Source organism: Populus alba, chromosome 16, assembly GCF_005239225.2.
Source record: "Populus alba chromosome 16, ASM523922v2, whole genome shotgun sequence".
NCBI classification, from domain to species: Eukaryota; Viridiplantae; Streptophyta; class Magnoliopsida; order Malpighiales; family Salicaceae; genus Populus; species Populus alba.
The window spans coordinates 12,088,770-12,110,038 of NC_133299.1; the positions used below are offsets into that span (position 1 = coordinate 12,088,770).

Genomic DNA, 21,269 nt, shown 5'->3' on the forward strand with positions numbered 1-21,269 from the left:
CAAACCAACATATTCTCCAAATGATGTTAAAATACCTCTCATCAATTCGCCAATGATTGATCTTAAATCTTCTGCCTCTCAAATGCAAATATCAGACTACCATAACTCTTCAAATGGAACTCTCATTCCCTCCCCCCACGCCATCACCAAGAAGACTATAGAACTCCCACTCTTTTCTCTTTTCTTCAATTGAAGGCTCTCACACCTCATTTTGTTCTTAAACAAAAATTAAAATTCCTTTTTGTTTTTTTTACAAACTGGAGAGCCATGTCTTAAGAGGCGGCACGATAGACGGATACGATGGAAATAGAATACTACACGCACAAAAGCATACTTAAAGTGTGTGTCGTCAAAATGTTCAAATTATTCTCTCTGCGATCAAAGTTAACGTAGTAAGCAGGACATCACTTTACTCGTCTTAGCTGTAAATCATAAGAATTATAATAACGGACATACATCCATAGCTAGCCATCACCATTGATTAATTAACCAAGCAATAAACATTGGATTAAAATACAAAGCATAATAAAATTGGACCACTCCATGGAAAGTGTGCGAGCTAAGTCCAAATTATTTCATAATTCGACAGGCAGAAATGTGTTCGGATCGAAGAAGCTATTTCAGAGTTTTTATTTTATTTTATTTTGATGTTATTATATTAAAATCATTCAAAAAACCATTTAAAAAACACATCTATTTAATATTAAAACTGCTTTTCCTTGCCATCTGCCAAACTCATCATTCCTCATCAGTGTTTTTCCTTGACGATGGTCACGGGGCATGGAGCATTGGCCATCACAAAGGCGCTCACACTCCCCAACAGTATCCTGTGTTCACAGCACAACCCCACAACAATCACAAACCAAATTTTATTTTTATTTTTATTTTGCTATAAATGTGAATGTTTTGGAAAATCAGCTCATATTAATATTTGTTTAATTAATTTGTATTATCTATTTGTTAAAAACAGATTAAAGCATGTTAGTTTTGAAATTATAGGGGTACCTTTGAACAGTGCCAAGTCCCCTGCTTCCCATGACCAAAGAGTCCAGCTTCATATCTTGGACTGCATCAAGAAGCTTCTCTCTGGCATCTCCTCCCCAATACAGTTTTGAAACAACTCTCACCTAAGATGATTCAACAATTCAATAACATCAAATTCTACCCACTAAGAGCACAGATCAATCTGTAAAATGACTGCTCGTATTACTAGGAATACCTTTTTCTGTCGTGAAATGGTGTCAAGCATATCAAGAACTTCAATATCTACTTTAACACCATAGTTTTTCAAAACCTCGGGTTCTTTGAACTCATCCAGAGGAATAAGAGCTAATCGAGACATCAAAACACATATCAGATAAAAATTAAAAATAAAAAAAGAGGGATATATCATGTAAAAAGAAAAAAGGGATTTAATTACTTACGAGACCCAGACTCAGCCCAAAGTTTGTTACGAGACTCGTCAAGGGAGTTGGAATTGACGTTGATGAGGTAAAGAGTGTCCCCATCATCGACCAAGTTATCAATGGCCCATTTGAGAGCGTTCTTGCTGCTCGGCGAGAAGTCCATAGCCACACCAAGATTTCTGTCTCCAGGCATCTTGATTCTCTTCTCTGTCTTGGGCTCTGGGTATGTATGATCTTACGAGGGAAGGAAGAGATGGAAGAACGACGAGTCGCGTGAGAGTGCCGAAACCGAGAACAAAGAAGACGATGTTGTTGTTTTTTACTTTTCGGAGTGGAGGGTTGGAGTCCTTTTTTTCTTTCCTCTGAGTGGAAAAAAAAAGAAAAATCAAAGAAAATAAGCAAAACACATGGTGTGCTGGGTGATTGATTCTGTTACTATGGGCCCGATCCCTTATGCTTTACATCTGAGCGGGCCACCTTCATGTCATGCTCTGTCATTTTCTTTGGAATCCGTGTAGGCGACGCTGCTTCAAAACTTTGTTTTTATTTAATTATATAAAAATTAAAACAGATATTTATACAAAAAGTCAACTATTAATTTTTTAGTATAAAATTTATTTTTTAATTAAAATTATCTTATCGCATACATAATTTTTTTATTTTAATAATAACATGTCTATTTTTATACGTAGCATAGTTTATTAGATTATTTGAGAGATATTCAATTTCAATATATTCAGAGCGTTGCTTGACAATATCCTGAATAACCATCTTACTTTGAACCTAGTTTACCCTTGTTCTCCTTATTATCTTTCACTTCCAACTTTCTAAGTATCAAGTCTCTAAATATAAATCTCTTGTGTTTTACCTTATTGTTATGATATTGAGTAGTTCTATATCGATAAGTTTCACTCCTCACTACTACAGTCAACTGGGATTCTTCTAATATATCTAGGTTGTTTCTTAATCTTTGCTCATTAGTTTTAAGGAAGTAATGGGTTACCCTAAGACTTAGGCACCCATTTTCAGCTAGTATCATAACCTCAACATCATTTACAAGGAGAAATTGATTTTCCCAGTGTATTTTGTTTAGTCGTTCTATAGACTTATAAAATCCCATTAAGTAGCTCTGCCTACTCTTACTTGGCTTCTTGAGCTCATTGAGTAGGATTATATTGGGGAGCTCGACTTGACTGTTAGTTGAAGGATGTGGCACTGAAAAAAACTTGTAATCAATATGGAGTCTCTAACATTGCTCTTTCATTTTATGGTTGTCAAACTCCATCGTGTCATCAGTTATCAAGACTTTAAATAGTCTAAATCGACATGTAATGTTATTTTAAATGAAAGAGATCACTTTGTTAATTGTTATGTCCGTCTAGGCCTTAGCCTCCATCCATTTAATGAAATAGTTAAATGCTTCCAGGATAAATTATCGGTTACCCATAGCCTTAGAAAAAAAAGAGCTCAGGACACCCATCACTAACTAGGAGAAAAGCCAATGGGAGGCATTTATTGCATCTTTAGTCAAATCTACGGCATCATGAAATATGGTTGGCCAATAGAAACCGGCCTAGGTGTGTGTGTGTGTGTATATATATATATATATATAAAGTGTGTTAATTCAAATAAAAAATAACAATAAGAGATCATATGTTGATTTGTGTTGTTATTGCATCTAACTTTGAAGAATTAGATTGTCCTTTATCCCACCAACCTCTAAACTTTAGTTTTATCTAGATCATTGGCTCCCTGATACAAGTCATATTATTATATTATTATTTTTAAAGTAAAAAATATTAAAGTGTTGCTAACATGTTTTTTTAAAAAAAAAATTAAACTTGAACTCAAAATATGATGTATATTATATGATATCTTTTATAAAATATTGATATGGTGATACATTAGTTGATATTGTTTTTCAAATATTAAGACAATAATATATTATATTAACTCGATCTAACAAGTAAAATCTACGATCCAGGTCATGAGATTGTAATCCCTATAAGAAGAAAATCAAAATAAATTATTTAGGTTAATTTTTAATCAATTCTATGTTGAAGGAAAGTTTTTGAAAAAAAATATTAAATTAAATAAATAATTACACAAGTCAACCCAGGTTAACCTACCAAACATGCAACCTGGTAATGAGATTAGGATGACTCCATATAAAACAAATAAAAAAAAAATACAAAGTCTAATTTGTAATTAATCAATGTTGAAAAATTAAAAAAAATCAATTAATATATATATATATATATATATATATATCAACCCATGTCAACTTAAGTAAACATGTTAAAATCGTAACTTGTATCATGAGACTGAAATAACTTCATAAAAAAATAAAAAAAAATTTACAAAACTTTATTTTTTTAAAAAATCCAATATTAAAGATTGAAATCAAGAAAATAGAAACAAACTAACTAAATTTGTGAGACCAGCATAGCTCCACAAAAACTAAATTGAAAAAAATTACAAAACTCATCTCTCAAACTTAATATTAAAAGATCAAATTAAAAAAAAATAAAAAAAAAATTGAGTTGTTAGATAGTAAAATTAAAAAAAAAAAATCAATTAACAATGAATTCAAGAAATTTAAACCGAGTCGACCCATGTCAAACTTGCTACTCAAATCGTAAGATCAGGATAACCTAATAAAAATCAACTAAAAAACAATCATGAAACCCATTTAAAATAAAAAAATCAATAAAAAAACTATAAAATAATTAAAATTAACTTAAATGAACATGTCAAATTTATATTTCGTGTTATAAGATTAAGATAATATCATATAAAACAAATAAAAAAAAACTTAAAAAGCTTATTTTTCTAATCAATCTAATGTTGAATAATAAAATTAAAAAAAAAAAAAACATTAATTAAAAAAAATAACTAATAAAATAACTCAAGTTTACCCAAAATTACTTGATAAACCCACAACATGGATTATAATAAATTAATAAAAAGCTCAATTTCATTATTATTATTATTATTATTATTATTATTATTGAAGGAATGGACAAATGAACGTATCTATTGGAATGCACTTCAGTTTTGTCTCCAGTTTCTTTGATGAACGTTAATAAAACAAACAATGTATCACTGAGCAGCCAAGCCAAAGAGTTCAATAAAGCGCTTGGATGACTTGCATAGTTCAGATCAAAAGATATCGAGATCTGTTGCAAGCATTAATAAACACAGCGAAGTATGATCATCTACAGAAGAAAACGTATGCAAATAATATTGACAACTTTGATCTTGATAAACAAGACTGGAAACAAGTTGAATTACAGGAGAAACTCAAGTTACCAACTCCAATATAGTACGAATTCCCTTCTCTATGCACCTCGAAGCCAAAATTTAATTCAATTCTCATACAGAAATATTTTCACCTAAAACACAGAAAATTGTATGAGACGATGGACATATTTCACACTCGAGCAAAATCCCATTCCAACTGCTATTAGCCAGATTCCATCCATATAGATGAATACAAAAGAAGGATTTTGACTATCACTACAAACAGTGGGAAGGAGCTTCTCAGTGGACAAAAAAATAGGAGCCTGTAAACGGGCATCGTCGGCATTTTTCTAGTTCGACTAACTTGCCAAATCCTTAGGGAAATTGTTGATCTGTCCTTCCTCCAACGTAACTTTGTTGTCAAACTTGTATGACATCCTCGCGCGCATCACGAGGGATTTCTGAAAACAACATGATTTTCATAACGATCTAATATCATCAATAACATAAGAATATGTAAATAAAATGAAATGTGAGACATGATTCAGGCAAACAAAATGGACCAATATAGCAGTTGTCCCTAATCCCAAGAAGCTTGAATAAACTTTTGTTGAGAATTCAGAAACATCATTTAATATTCCAGTAAACTCCGCTCACATATCAAGCTTCTAAATAAAGCATTGTGCTCTGTCTGCTTGAACTAACGTTTACTGGATAGGCTTGTTCCCAAGCTACAAATACAGTAACTAAATGGACATTTCAATTGCCATAGCACCAAAACTTGAGCATTACTGGAGAAAGGGAAGAATAAATAAAAGCCTAGAGCAAAAACCAAGCTTGTTAACCAGCCAACCAAAGAGAGATCTCCAATGTCATCTCAGAGGTCACCATCATAAAATGCTGTCTCAGTTGAGATAGATTTTGTATAGCTGGAATGAACTTCGCTAGAGATTAATGGGGCAGGAATGGTGTTCTCCTGCAACTTCAGCTACTCAAATTGACAGCAGTTCAAAATGATACATCAAAGGAATTCAAGTACGCTCGTTGAATCCTCATTCATAAAATCACAATCCAATAGGAGCTACTAGTTCAATGAAAGCTGATTCAGTTACAAGGCTGGACAATGGCTCCATAAGAAACATCTAGGTGGGCCAGGAAGTACTTGTGTTTTAGAGAATATTCGCTTAACTCAAAACTAACCCAGATTTGAAGTAGTTAACCACATCAATTGACATAAATTTCTGCAGTACACAAACAAAATTTGTTGCTTTTATCTGAAAGTCATACTCCTACTTATAAGTGACCAGATTTCTATTTTAGTTTGACCTGTAAAACATTAGTTAGAATTTATATTTTATTTCTCATTTTACCCATTGAAACTAAATTTTAAAAATAAATACTGATTAAAATAACAAGTCCTAAAGGACACTCAGTGGGACAAAGGGAGTGTTTGAGAATATTACATAGCAATACCATAACTCAATCATATGATGCAATGAAATCCAGAAACTGAAGCGCGTGCAATTTTAGATGGCAATGTATGAGAAATACCTTCCCATGTTGGCTGTTAGTAACTCTCAAATTTTGCGTGATGGATCCATTACCACTTGCAGGTAGAATATTGCTGCTAGCTGGGTCCAAGTGCAGTTGAAGAAACTGTAAATGGACAACAAAAGCAAAAGAGAAATATCATAACACCAAGTTCGCCAAGAAAAAGATGATATTGTGGTAAAGCATATGGTAAAGGAAAAGAAGAAAACTAGCTGACTGAAATACATCAGGATTTACCTTTGGAACTGCTGCCTGGAAAATAAAATCTGTGAAGACATTAGGTGTCAAGTTTATGAAAGTTGCCTGGATTAATGTTGTTTGCGGGTTTCCTGGTTGCTTTGAAAAGTTGAATGTTATTCTCAAAGAGCTGCTCTGAAATGCGACCAAAGGTGGATAAACTGAACCATTATCCTCTGTTCATAAAAAGAAAGGCAAATCAACAATTAGGAGAGCAACAACTGGGACACCAACCAAGCAGCAAAACAAAAATTCAAGGTGGACAACTTTACCAGGCTTCAGTGGGCTGGGACCAAAGCCATCCAGTAAATCCATCATTGGAACAGCTCTAGCAGAAGATGTTGCTTGTGCAGAGAGTGAAGAGGGTGATGAGAGAGCATCTAGTGTGGCAATTGGTGATTTGCCATTTTGACTGGATGATAAAATGTCAGTTGTAGGTGAGCTGCTTTGTACAGGGGTTCCAATTGACAAAAGATCCAGTAGAACATCTGTGCCAGCTTTCTGAATCTGGCCTATGCCTAAGAAATGCAAACAGAACTTATAGTTAAGACTAGACAAGTGATTGACAGCAGACAAAATGCACAATCAGCAACAGAACGCTGAAACAGCATAGCTTCAAATTAAGCTCTTCACTCAACAAAGGAACGTCCAAACAAGTACTAGTCCAACGAAAAAAATTATTAAGCATGATAGAGCATGGGTGTTTTTTTGTTTGGGTGAAGAATGGTGACACAAACTGATAGGATAGAAGCCTTGTACCATCAAGTTTTGCTTTAATGCTTTCATGTTCTAGAAAAGTTGAAGAGATTAGGTGGTCATACACCCCAAATAACACTTGCTAGGGAACAGCCTGCAAAACTTTAGTCCATTCCCACAAAATTGTTAAGGCCTACACTTTTTATGCCAAGCTCCACACCCAATAACATGCTATCAAAATGATAGAATCCCCGCTAGATTTTAGAGTCTAAAAGTTGGAGGTGCTTGTTCAATTATCACAGTTCTGGGACAACATAGATTCAGCCAACAGAAACTCAATTTAATTTAGCTAATGTCTGCGAAGGTTATCATAGATGGTTCCAAACTCCAACAACAATGACAGCAAAATGAGCAATGATAATGCAATCAGACCTTTCAGCTTGTGAGGATGATTTGCAAGAAGACATATTGCAGGTTCTTCTACACTATAAATACTGTTCCAAAGATGTGCATAAGCAAGTCATGCCTCGCAGCTTGCAAACTAACCTGACTGTGTTGGAGCTGGAGACAAATCAATACCTAGAAGATCCTGAAGAAAATCACCACCAGAAGAGCTGGGTGCTGGAAGATCATCTGAAAGATCAAGTAAATCCACAAGAGGAGCTGCAGAGGGCTTCGCAACACCATTTGGAAGATTAAGGGAAGCCCCACTGGAAGTTGAAGCAGCTGCTGGCAACGAACCAGCTCTCCTTGTACTGAAAGTACCGTCATCCAAAATTGGCATCCTTTCAACCAACGCGGATCTGCACAAACTCATACGGTAGTAATTAGTTTCCTAATCAATGAAATTGATGCAGCTATGGGGAAACTTTACTAGGTTAACGAGGTAAAATAACAGAAATTTTAACTTCATACCTTATATTCTGATGCTTCTCAATAATGGAATTAAATTCAAGGGATCTTTGCTGCAATTCAAGTACAAAGCTGCCTTTATGTTGAACAATTATATCTTTGATCCTCCTAGAAATTATTCAAACAACATTTCTGCATAATTAAATTCGAGATCTTCCCATAAATATTATCCAAAATAACTACTACATTTTCTTGTTGTATGAAGAAATAAAAAGGAATTGCAAAATTGGTTGTATAGAAACAATGACTGGCAATAATAACAGACTCAAACTGACAGCCAGAACCTCATTCTTTTCTGCTGCTTAAAAACAAGCAATGCCTCTAGGAGAGAAGCCTAATAAAATTGCAGGGAAGGAAAGGTGCAACATTAACTTAGAAACTGAGAAAAACATACTCAGAACAAGATGGGAAACGAGAAGAAAGCTTTAAGAGAGCTATTAGAGCCATTGCTTTAGTAGTAAGGTCCAAGGCATGATGTTTTATAGCAATCTTGACAACATCCACAGTGTCAGACTCTGTAACCTGCTCAGAAAAAAACTAAACTTAGCAGGCCATTAAACAAGACAGGCAGAGACAACCAACAACAATAACTACCATCCACAAAACAACAGATATTTTGTGTTTGTGTGGTGCACACAAATGATAGTTAATCCCGCCCCCCACCTCTGTTGGATCAAACTGACAAGCTGAACTCGTCAAGCTTTTTGCAAGCAAAACAGAGAGAACATCCCATTGGCAACCTAATAAGTCCAACCATTCAACTTTTATTACCAAACATCATAGAGAACTGGTTCAATTTACTTATAACAAATTAGTTGGGTTAGATAAACTGTTAATAAATATCCTTGTTCACATTAAGTAAATGATATTATCAAGAGCTGATTCATTTCTATATTCCTACGTGGAACTTATGCATTCACTAAATGCAAGGGAAAGTAAAGGGGAGAGACAATTCTTATGTGACTGCTTTCAGCTGCTAAAACATATTTTACCAACACTTAGGTATAATAGCAGCAAATTTGTATTAGTTTCCTCCAGAAATTATACATATATTTTTCCAAACTTTAGAATAATAGCAACATATTTGTTGATACAATCTGTGTAATGGAAGAACAATCAGATTCAAATTCTGCCGTAATGTTTTGAACTGTCCAGTTTTACGGCAATAATCATAACTCTCAATCCAACCATTGGATTGAGCTGAAATTTGATCAGGATTTTACAGACATATTGTTCTACATTGCATTAAAGTTTCAGGTCAATCAGAGTTCAAAACAGCAACACAACACAGACCAGAAACTGCTGTACAGGCTCTGTTATCTGGTTCCTTTTGACTTGTAGACATTTTATATGAAATGGATTCTCTTTCTAATGATATAGGGATATTATGCAGCAATGGGGCAGCAAACACAAGATTTTCTTAAGCTGTGCTTTGATGATTAATGGCAGCAAACACATGTTTTTTCTTTGATCTGGACACAAAGTTGGCAGCCTTCTTAATTCTAAGCATATCATTAGACTTTCGTATTTTTAATTGGTTTATGTGCAGACCATTAGCTCTTTAGATTTAGGTTATTTTGGTAAAACTATAAATACCCATTTTAAAAGGATGTAAAAAAAAAAATACTCTTGGTTCCAAAATTTGATGAATGAATTGTGTGTGTTTGAGAGGATTCTCACACTTTGGTTCTTTAATGAACAAGAAATCGACTTATCAAAGAATAATTGTCTTCGTAGCGTCATTCCTTGTACTTCTCATTCGTGATTCCTTAAAATCTTTGGGTGGGAGTTTTATTTCAATAGTCTCAATGTCTCGGTTCAAGTAATCGTTGTGTCGAGCTTCTATCTTCAAATATATTTTTTAGCTTTCTAGGTGTCATCAATCTTCGTTGTAGATTACGTGACCGCGTGATCATGGAGTTCGTATCATTTGTATTACATTCCACTAGAGATTATACATCATACATAAAGGACTCAAAAAAACAGATCCATAAATACTTCCATTGTGGCAAAGCCACAGAAGTTTGCTTCATCAGCATCGCATATCTTAATCTTCCAAGTCATGTGGACATCGCATTACATAACACAAAGATATTTAGCATATCTTATCATACACAGAATTTTGATTCATTTTAAAAAAAAAAATCCATATTTAACTTGTAGATTTTTTTCATATTCTACAAGCTGGTCATAAAAAAATAAATTAAATTTCTTGTTTTGAGTAGTATAGAAATATTGACGTGTCGAGTAATTTTTATCAGAAGTTCCTATTATTGTTACCATGTGTTCTAATTAGGTAATAACAATACCCATCAAATTCAATGAGGTAGAATGAAGATTACTTGAGTGCATAACCAGCAGTGTGTGTAACAAAATGCTTACAGTTATGGGATCCTCTATGTCAAGCATTCCGACATTATTGACCAACATGTCACCATATTCTCCAATGCACCAAACTGCAACGCGAACAAGGCTTTCCTGGTGGAGAAAAAATTTCAAAGTGGATTGAAATGACATTTCCTTTACGAGACAAGTACAACATGCAAGATTAAATGCTGAAACTCATGGGCTGTCAAACAAAACATCCACTTTTATCAAAAGAAACTTTGAATACCTGTTCAGAAGATGTTTGGAAAGCTTTGTATAATGCCCTGACTGTATATCCATGAAGGTCAGAAGCACTGCTGATCACAGCAATAAGGGCATGCCATACTTCATCTTTTACAAAGTTTCCAGCCTACTAAGCACAATATTAAGATCAGAAAACTGATATGTAAAAGATATTGTTACTTAAGACCTGGAAAGCTCAAATTAACAATTACAGATTCATGCGCTTTGAATTGATCTTTCATATACTCGATTAATTCTTTCAGGTCTCATCTTTGACCATGTTTTAGTTTTCAGAAAAAAAAAATTAAATAAATAAAAACAATTCCATATATTTATCAAAACAACTTCATTTTGCAAGCTTTAACTATCTAGATTTACTGGTGAACAACACACTGCATAGTCATGGCTGAAGGAAGCTCCACAATGAATTCAATGGAACAAACCAAGCAAGGGGAGTGGGTCAAGTATGAGAGATTATAAACGCCTGATCATAGATGACACAAAAACAGTAACAAGATCAACCCAATCTTCCAATCAGATACCATCATTCACATTAAAAAAGCAATGGTATAAGCAGCAACAATGTACTATGACTAGAGTACAATAAAGAAGTGAAGCAAAGACAATCAGCCAAGCTGAAAATGTCTCAAGAGGATGGCTACAAGACAGGAACACGGGTGGTGGCTGTGGGAAAAGATGTGGCTTAAGCTGATAGAACATGTGCTTTCATAGTGTTATAATACCAAACATGAAAATATTCATCTAGCCACCTCATATGGTGATAATAGAAAGCTCTTAAAAAAAATTATGACAATAACAATATTGAAATGTCCCAAACAAGGTTCAAACTAACAGCCAAAAATGCAGTGATAGACTTGACATTTAACATTTTTACCTTGTTAAGAACTTTGAGCATCTGATCAATGTACCAATTTTTTTCAGGGGAGAACCTAAAGCATAAAAAAGAAAAAGTAAATTGATGAAACATAGCAGAAAAGGTAGTTCTAAATGATCATGATTTATGAATCCCACTCTATACTACTGAACATATAACTATATAACTAACTCTACAATCCTGCATTTGAAGGGGAGGGGAAAACAAAACTTGTGCAGCATGGCATGGCACAAGTAAGTGAATCAACAAATTTGTCAGGGATGATTGCAGAACAGTGAAACATCAATACATTGCTGTTTAGATTAAAGATTCAGATCCAGCAATCCCATTTTATGCTATAGTCCCATGATAGTTTGAGTGTGACAGGGACGCAGCCCAATATAAGGTTTGCATCCCAGGAGGAAAGATGCTGACCTAAGGGGATGGTATCATAGAGCGTGTTGATTTTTATGTTTCATTAGTTATATCTCTTTTTTTTTCCTTTATTTACTTAGATTGGACATACCCCCAATTTACTTTTCAATGAAATTATTTTGCTTCCAATCAGATTAAAAAAGTGCACCCAAAGCAATAGAGATATATATAGCTTCAAATGAAGGCTAGGAAGCATTGTTTCAAGTCACTTGCTATCTCTAGAAGATAGAACCAAGAAGCATTATCGATTCAAAGCAAGTCCAAATTCAAGCCAGTATAAATTTCTTCTTTTAGTCAGGCAAGAAATGGTGGAACTAGGAGCTACATTCATACAAAAAAAAACCCAGCACATGCAAGAAAAGAAGAATCTAATAAATCCAATAATCAGGGTAAAGAATTGCATATCTTAGTTCAAGAACTGCCCAACTTACTTTTCAATGATGGAACAAATTTTGGCAGTAAGCTCCCCCTTGAATTCTTGATCGCTTACTTCCAGATAATCAATTAGCTCTTTTGTTAAAGGCTTTACATTGGTCTCATTCACCAGAACGTAAACAAGTTCAAGGGCCCTTTTCTGGATTGAAGCATCTGAATCCTGAAAAAAAAAAAAAAAAAAAAAGCCAAATCACAAGCTTCTGATTTGCAATCCTTATTCATTTTGTAAATAGCATTAAGAATGAAGCACAAAAGTAATGCATTGAGTTCAGCTTCAACAGATCAACTGAAATATTTTACTTACCATTTGCTTATTACCAAACACAAGTAACATGGATAAGCAGAAAAAATGAATAACAGTCATATAAAAGAAGAAAACAGAGTTGATGTTAAAGAAAGGGATTTAACAATGTTGAAAAAGCAGAATAATAGTCTCCGATAGATTAGTTGTAGTCTCAGATGCAATAGCTTTTGTCTGGTCCTAAATGATAAAACTATCTTCTTATCTTTTCAAATCAAAACCATAAGATAGAGAACCCATGTAACCAAACCCATATTTTTTAGATTAAGGCTTATTGAGTTGAGTTACTTATACATCCCACAATAAGAAAAGAAATGATATCCAAACCCAGATCCACGACACCCATTCAAGTTTGTTTGGAAAGTTATACTCTAGCATTAATAATCCTTATTATTAACCATAACCAGCATATTCCATTCATGGCCTATGCTAAGCCAGTATATGGTAAGAAGCCTAATCCCCTTTCAAGTTAACCTATCTTCATTCTATGCAGATCAATTCTAGGTATTTGAGAATATTATAACACTTACAATACCTTGTAATAGAACATGCAATTGAAAAAAGAATTAGGGTCCAGAGGTGAAAAATTTGTTGATGCAAAAAGATACAGCCCAAATTTTTTAATAAATTCAAATTCAAATGGTAGTTTTGGAATTTTATAAACATATCCACTCATAATGGTTTTTAGATAAGGAAAATAATATTTAGCGAGTATAATAGAAGATATGATTTATGTAACTTTCTCTATAACTACCAGTTGTTCAAACATAAAAAGAGATCAAGGTGGTGCAACCCCATACCTTTACACATTCCAAGATTGTTGCCCGATGCCTTTGTACAGCTTGAGCATCTACAGTAATAGCCTTCATCAGCATGTTTAATGCAACATATCTGAAACAAGAATGGAATTCGGTTTTATATTTAGTAAAACAAGGAAAATAAAGCAAATCAAGTTTATTTATTTTAAAATAACAATTAAATACATACACTGAACTACTATTATCTAGATGAAGCATGACAACTACTATTATCTAGATGAAGCATGCCGGAGCAATAACAGAGCATGTGTCTGGTTTTATATCCATAAATTGAAAGATAAAATAACATTATGCATGCGTGTATTATAATTGTATAAAAACATTTTTCTGTTACCGACTGCCTTTCCTATTTTCATTTTTCCATTAAAGTATAGAAAATGTATTGACCTATTACTCAATTTTCTGAAATACAAAATAAGAGACTCAATTCCTTCACTTCTAAATAGCAAGATGCTAAAAAAGAAAAAAAAATGTAAGCCACAAGTTGGCAGAATTTGTCTTACAAAGAGAAAATTCTAGTAATATAATTTTTAAAAACAATTTTTTGGAAAATTGGAAAACTAGAGTTTTTACATTCTATGTTCAGAACTTGTCTTCCAAATAGAAATATTTAGAAAATAATTTAAAAAACAATGCTAGAAAATTGAAAAACTAGAGAACAAAAAAACAAAAAAAAAAAACAAGCAGTTGTCCTGAGTTGTGTATGTTTTATTATTTCACTGCTTTAAAAAGAAATAATGTCCCAAATTTGTATGAGAATATCAGGATAATGATTGTCCATAGTCCACAGGCTCGAGCAAGTGCATCAGCACCTAAAGTCACCCTTTAACAAGCAACTACCTATATTTATTTAGTAGACAATGATGATGATCACAGAGCATATAAACATGCCAAAGGTTTCTGTTAATCAGCACGCCTCACTCTCTATAAAGCAATCATCTTATATTTTGTAAATCATATGGATAATCATCATATAGGAACTTGCCAAATCATTTCCTATAAATCAATATATTCAACAGAACATCGGAGGAAAAAGAAAATCACATGTAAATGGCAGATCAATTCTAATTGAATCAAGAGAATATATCATAAAACATATGCCCAACAATATTTAATGCAATTAGTTTATTAAGAAACAGCATGAAAAGGAATGAAACGACAGGCCATGAAATCATATCCGTGTTATAGTCTTACAAAACAAAACCTGATGTTATTGTCGCGGTTAGACAAGAATCTTCCTAGGATATTAATAGCAAGCACTCGTAAGCCACCATTATCTTCAATGCTCATGATGGTTTCAACACATTCATATAGAATAGCATTTCCAGCATTTTTGTTTGACTCTGTTTTTGTTGCCACCTAAGGAGACATCAACCAAACAAGAACAATTAAAATGTTGTCAATTTATGAAGCAAATTTCCCAAAGATAAAACAGTTTAAGGGAACTGTGCGCATTTATAACCATGAGTATTTATAACCATGTACAGGGTGTTAACAAGTTGACAAGCTAGAATGTATGGATCAGTGAAACAGGTTGAGAAGGCATTCAGCTTCACATGTTGGTCAGTTTACTATCAATCATTGACCAAATATTTTTACACAAACACAGTTTAGCCCAGTTAATAGAATTCTATCCAATTAGATTACTCAAGCTGTCAAACAAGACAACAGAAGGGTTTAGGGGAGGCAGGCAACTGGCCAGCACTTTACAGAATCCTACTTCTAAATGGACAATAAATATTAAACCCACTGGTACCAAAAATATTAATTCTATCTAAGCTTGACTTGAGCATCCAAAGTGGTTGAGCTTAGCTACCTCCTTCATTCAGTTGTTATTGGCAATGAAAAATTAATTATTGGTTAGGCAAACTGACTTCAAATTCACTATCATCAAGGGAGTTCAAACCAACCTGCCCTCTTTAATGATTTTCATCCATCATCAAGGGACACCACTCATCAATAGACACCACCAATCACCAATCATCATAAGACCAAAAAGAAAACCTGAGCAATATAGAAATTAGGGGAAACAAGATGGACCTCCATTAGTAATAATTCTACCCATACACTCTACAAAGCAAGTCTCACTCTATTATCAACGCAAAAGATCCCATTTTCTTCCACCTGCCACTTAATTTCTTCATAATGTTAGAATTCAAATATGCACGAGGAACTTTGTAGCGTACAGAGACTTGGTTTAATTCTACTTAAATCCATAAGCTTTACCATAGAAAAAAAGCACTGAAAGTAAAACAAAAGGTTATCATGTTGATCAGACTCATACCATCTCTATCCTTCCCTGATCTCTAATTCAACTCAACAGAAGTGATCCGAGCCATCAACAATTGACACATTGCTTATGAACCAGCATTTCTTGAACAATAATAGAACAAATAAGAAGACTGATACAAAATGCAAAATGGAAACTCACCTGCGCAAGTATGTCATTCATAGCATCACTAGCATCAGCATCTCCTTGTCCTAACACACGCAAAAGCTTAAGCAATCTGATATGGAGGAAAGGGTCCGCAATGCCAGAAATGTCATATTCTGGTGTGTATGGACTGTTCACAGCATCCCTTAATGTTTTGACCAACCCATCTGTGTGCTTCTACAAGAATGATTTATAACTTGTCATAGTTAAAGAATAAAAACCATAGTGACCATAAATTTACCTTCAAAATTCAATTCTCCCGAAACATTATCTCTATACTATAAGCATTTATATAAAGAGCTAGGTTGATGTATGCATATTGAAGAGTTTATTTCATTCATGCCAAATAAAAAGCTCAGCAATATACCATTGTAGTGTTAGTCAGTATGTTTGTTTCCTAATACTCTCTACAGATCATACAAGCCACGATAAATACCTTTCTCAAAAACTCAAGGGCTTCTGGACTGACTTTACATAGATCTGTACAAAGTTGAATTCCCGTTATTAAGACTCCATGATGCTTCTCTTTAAGCAAGGCAGCTGCAGGATTTATGAAATTTTCTGACAGATCTGGGACTTTCTTTATAATCCGTATAGTGCATAATGCTGCCTATGTTTGAGCAAAAGTGCAGTAAAAATTAGAAGAAAGCAAAATAAAGCCACAAATCAATGAAGCCGAATGAGAGACAAGCATCAAATTTAGAGCAATTTAGGAGAACGTTGCTCAACTATCTACCTCCAAAATACCACATGTAATTAAGCAATTAGAATGATGTGGAGGAATTTTTCAATACTACCAGCCTAATAATGTTTATTGCATTATTTCATTAATGGTTAAGGTTTTGAGGAGTTTGAAAAGTCCAAGACATAGTTTGGTAAATTAAGCATAACTTTTAATCCAACCGTTGGATAGAGCTAAAATTTTGACAAAAGATTTTGAAAGCCCTATTTCATATTGGGTTACAAATTCATGATGATCGGAAATCAAGAAAGCTTTTATATAAGATTCGGAAATTACTATGCGGGACTTTTTTATTTATCTTGTTGAATTTGGATTCTTTTTCCTATTTAGATTAGGACTTTCAATTTAACTAGTATTTTACTAGTTAGGTGTCCTAATGCTCGATGAATTCTATTAGTTAGATAAGTTTTAATAAGAAATCATTTCCTATAAAGGATTTTAGATCTAGAACTAATATAAATAAGGATGTCTAGTTTATTTTACGAACATTTCAGACTATTCAGATTTTTAATAAAATACTAGAGAGGTTTCTCTAAATTTCTTTATTGCTTAAGTCTATATAGCTTTAGGGCTTAAGAATCCTAGCTTTTACCCACACTTTGCACCTCGTCAATTGGTATCGGAGCAGGTTGGCCTCTTTGATGAACAAAGACGGTAGCAACCCACTCCTTGATGCAGGAGTTGAGACCCTTTGAGGCGCCATGCGGGCTCAAGAATAGAAACTACATTGTTTTGTGCTAGCTGAGGAACAAAGAACAGATCATTTGGAGCAAGCCATAGCAAATCTAACTCAGCTAATAGGTAATGGAAACAGGGATCGTGAAGAGGAAAAGACCTTGCTTGGAGACTTACCTTGAGGCCGGCCAAAACCCAGATCTATTCTTGAATATGATGAGATTCCATTTTATGATGGAAGATTTTCAAAGAAAAGATTTATTAAGTGGTTGGCAAAATTGAAAGCTTACTTTTATTTCAACAAGGTTCCTTATCAAGGTAGGACTTGTCACATGCAAACATTTTTATGGTGTTAAGAGAATTATGGTTTGAATTTCTAGACTTTAGAACTTGTATTGATATGTCTTTAATTCAATCTTGGCAAGATTTGAGACAATCATTAATTTTAAAGATACAAGATGATTATGAAGAGATTTTATATTGAGTAGATAAAGAATTAGATTGTTATTATATTTGTTCAACCTTCTAAAAGAGAAAGAAAGAAAAATATGGAAGAGGTGTCTTATCTTTAAAGTAGGCAGTTTCAATGTCACTTTAGTGATAACAACAACATTGCGACAAATACTACTCTACTTGTCAATGTTTCATCTACTAATGGTGAAAAAAAGATCAAAAAAGCTCCTTGGTATCAAGCAATGATTCTCAAGGTCTTAAAGCACTAAAAAAAAAAAAAGCCAGATCAAGTTGTTGAAATTGCTCAAGAGGCTGAAGTTGACATCAAAGAGGACTTGAGTATGGATGTGTCATCCAAACCAAGTTTAACTATGTTGGATCAATATTCTAAAATTATCAAATCAACTAATGACCAAACACGTCAACTAAAGTTGTCATCATCTCAAAAGACAGTTTATGCGAGGTTAATTTTTTAAATCTTGAGAAGTTTTGACCTGGATTCAAAAAGATTTAGGATATTTGGTACAAGTTATCTCGTGAATACATTGGTGACAATGTTATATTCTAAGTATCTATTCCTTTGGAGTAGAAGAGTTCAATTTTTGATGGTAAATTAAGGGCAAGTTTTTCAGAAATAGAGGAGATTAACGTAGGGAAATTTCTTCAATATTCTTGGCCTAATAATATTATTGCATTATTTCATTAATGATTAAATTTTTTAGGTTTTGAGGAGTTAAAGAAAGTCCAAGACACAATTTGGTAAATAAAGCATAGCTTTTAATTCAATCGTTAGATCGAGCTGAAATTTTAACATAAGATTTTAAAGGCCCTATTTTATATGGGTTAAAATTTCATGATGATTAGAAATCGGGAAGGTTTACAAATAAGATTTGGAAGTTACTATGTGAGATTTCTTTATTTACCTTGTTGTATTTGGATTATTTTTCCTATTTAGATTAGAACTTTCAATTTAATTAGTATTTTATTAGTTAGGAATCCTAATGCTAGATGGATCCTATTAGTTAGGTAAGTTTCAATTAGGAATTCAATAAAAGATTTTAGTTTTAATTAGGAATCCTTTGTTGAATTTTAGGTCTAAAACTAATATAAATAGGGATGTCTAGTTTTTTTTTAGAACTTTTCAGACTATTCAAATTTTTAATAAAATACTGAAGTTTTCTATAAATTTCTCTACAGCTTAGTTCTAAGTCGGTAAACTTATGACTTGAGAACTCTAACTTTTATTCATGTTATATGCCTCGTCAATCCAAAAGCAGACACTAAAACACATGCTTTCATTCCTTCGCTACATATACATTTGATTTACTCGGTCATCATCTCATTAGGGAGGATCGAAAGCTTTTCTAGACTAAACCTTCGCAAACTTTCAACTTTCCACCCTTTAACTATTGGAACCAAAACATATAAACAATAATTCATGGAAAAAATTATCTACTAACCATGGAAACCACATTCTTTCTGCTGCCAAGAAACTTAAAATTTATTCAAAAAAGCAACTCACTTTTTTCCGAACATTCGGATCCCGAAATTGCAGTAATCTTTCCACTTCCGGTGCAAGATCACGAGCCATTTCTGCTGAACAAATATTTCCCAAAGCACAAAGTGCTAGTCCCACGATATACTGGTTCGAATGATTAAGATCTCTGCATATAAGTTAAGGCAACTAAAACAGACATGAATGTTTTGCCTTTCCTCATTAATTTAGCTCATCCAGCAATTCCCAAAATATCATAAACAACAGAAACAGATAAAATATAGCTTGCAAAATCGGATACTGTTTTAGCGAGTTGGTAACAAGCATTAGAACTTCTTGTCTTTCATCAAGAAGCAACATGAGGCCAAGATATCCGATTCTCTTCTCCGGGAATCCGGCGGACGCAATCAACTTTAAGCACTCCATTTGACCAAAATGTGTTGGATAGCCGAGCATATGAATAAACATAAGCTTTGCCAGATTCCGGTGCCTATAATCTTGATCGTTTTCATTCATCGACGTGCGAATTGCAGCACATTCTTTCCTTACAACAGCCCTTTCCTCCGCCGCCGTTTTGCATGCCCGTATTGCCCGAATCATGTCCCTTTCATTTCAAAAAATCATCCAGTTCTTGCTTAAACTAAACCAGAATTGAATAGTTCCAGCTGCCAAACAGGTCGGAGGATTTCATGAAGCAAATGAGGAAAAGTATAGAAATTGTACTCACCTTAGACGCGTACCAGAGGAGAAGGGATTCATGATTGGGTCCGGTTCCGAGAATTTCCTGAGAGCTAAATCAGATCCGAGAATGAAAGTTAACTCTCGATCAATGACCCGGGGACTTGATCGAGAGAATCCGAATACTTTGATCAAGATCCGGATAGATAAATTTAGAGATCTAAGAGAAGAGAAGAAGGAGAGGAGAGATTTGGATCTGAGAGAGACAGAATGTGTGCGTTTTTTTAATTAATTAATTATTTTTTTCACTTGTAAAAAGAATGCTAGTAGTGTTGGTGTTCGTATTTTGTCTCTGTGAAAGGAAAAAAAAAATAGAAAAAATAGGAAGAGTAAATATTTTATTTAGTCCTTGGCCTTTGAACATGATTACAGCTTGGTGCTTTATTCTTAAAACTATAATTTAGTCTTTTATATCTTGTTCGTTGTTTTCTTTTCTAAAATATTCATTGGTTTTTTCTGAATCTGAATGTAGCGTGCTACAATTTGAATTTTTATATATAAAAAAAAAAAAAAAACAATGACTTTTGTAGTTGAAATTGCATAGACAAACAAGCCTTTATCTCATAGGTTTTAACCTCGGCCCAATTTAATCTAAATTCCAGATTTTTGATCAAGTCATCAGTTTAATAAGATCAAAAAAAAATTTTAAATCAAAACATTATTATTTTAGTAAAAAAAAATAAAAATCAATGGGTTACAACCGGGTTTTGCCGGGTCAGTCGGGTTTTTCTTTTTTTATTTTTTCTTAAACCTAGCCCAGTTCTAGTCCCTGGTTGGTTGGGTCTTGGGTCCACCCGTCAGACCGAACCAGGGTTTTTATCTACTTACAATATTTTGTTATTTTTTATTTTATTTATTTTAAATTAATTTGTTTATATTTATTTTTTTAATGTATCAATATTAAAAATAAATTTAAAAAAAATAAAAAATATATATATTATGGGTTGCAACCAGGTTTTGCCAGGTCAGCAGGGTTTTTCTTTTCATGTTTTTTCTTAAACCTGACCCGGTTCTAGCCCTTAGGTTAGTTGGGTCCTGGGTCGACCCATTGGACCAGACCAGGTTTTTTATCTACTTACAATATTTTGTTATTTTTATTTTATTTATTTTTAAATTAATTTGTTTATATTTATTATTGTTTTAATGTATCAATATTAAAAATAAATTTAAAAAAATAAAAAATATATTATTTTAATATTTTTTAAATAAAAATC

The 21,269-nt window shown here is 33.4% G+C and overlaps 2 protein-coding genes across 5 annotated transcripts; both read right to left on the reverse strand.

Moving 5' to 3' along the window:
* Positions 1-477: 477 nt before the first annotated feature.
* On the reverse strand, positions 478-1,748 carry LOC118037533 (universal stress protein PHOS32). The gene is made up of 4 exons (XM_035043522.2): positions 1,425-1,748; positions 1,220-1,329; positions 1,006-1,127; positions 478-827 (listed from the first exon to the last, which is right to left on the reverse strand). The coding sequence occupies exons 1-4, from the start codon at positions 1,597-1,599 to the stop codon at positions 749-751; spliced, it is 486 nt and encodes a 161-aa protein (XP_034899413.1). The 5' UTR covers positions 1,600-1,748; the 3' UTR covers positions 478-748.
* Positions 1,749-4,625: 2,877 nt separating this feature from the next.
* LOC118037430 (AP-1 complex subunit gamma-2) lies at positions 4,626-20,340 on the reverse strand. 4 transcript variants are annotated; one of them, XM_073405253.1, is made up of 18 exons: positions 20,045-20,339; positions 19,619-19,921; positions 19,345-19,486; positions 16,389-16,562; positions 15,950-16,129; positions 14,723-14,877; positions 13,501-13,591; positions 12,396-12,559; positions 11,551-11,605; positions 10,660-10,782; positions 10,428-10,523; positions 8,440-8,567; positions 8,049-8,153; positions 7,713-7,936; positions 6,710-6,955; positions 6,438-6,613; positions 6,201-6,305; positions 4,626-5,110 (listed from the first exon to the last, which is right to left on the reverse strand). In XM_073405253.1, exons 1-18 carry the CDS (start codon positions 20,074-20,076, stop codon positions 5,009-5,011), a joined length of 2,601 nt encoding a protein of 866 aa, XP_073261354.1. In that variant the 5' UTR covers positions 20,077-20,339; the 3' UTR covers positions 4,626-5,008. The 4 variants fall into 4 exon arrangements, with proteins under 4 accessions (XP_073261354.1, XP_034899288.1, XP_073261355.1 ...); XM_035043397.2 differs by having other exon boundaries at positions 7,680-7,936; XM_035043398.2 differs by lacking the exon at positions 4,626-5,110 and adding an exon at positions 5,151-5,625 and having other exon boundaries at positions 7,680-7,936; positions 20,045-20,340.
* Positions 20,341-21,269: the final 929 nt, after the last annotated feature.

What these genes read in the sequence shown, in the direction of transcription:
- LOC118037533 (XM_035043522.2), bottom strand. Translation starts at nt 1,599, where the DNA reads ATGCCTGGAGACAGAAATCTTGGTGTGGCTATGGACTTCTCGCCGAGC. An exon ending in CCATTTCACGACAGAAAAAG is followed by an intron (nt 1,128 to 1,219) that starts GTATTCCTAGTA and finishes GAATCATCTTAG; the next exon opens with GTGAGAGTTGTTTCAAAACT. An exon ending in GGACTTGGCACTGTTCAAAG is followed by an intron (nt 828 to 1,005) that starts GTACCCCTATAA and finishes CTGTGAACACAG; the next exon opens with GATACTGTTGGGGAGTGTGA.
- LOC118037430 (XM_035043397.2), bottom strand. Translation starts at nt 20,076, where the DNA reads ATGAATCCCTTCTCCTCTGGTACGCGTCTAAG. An exon ending in CCCTTGAGTTTTTGAGAAAG is followed by an intron (nt 16,130 to 16,388) that starts GTATTTATCGTG and finishes TCATTCTTGTAG; the next exon opens with AAGCACACAGATGGGTTGGT. An exon ending in TCCAAACATCTTCTGAACAG is followed by an intron (nt 10,524 to 10,659) that starts GTATTCAAAGTT and finishes TTTCTCCACCAG; the next exon opens with GAAAGCCTTGTTCGCGTTGC.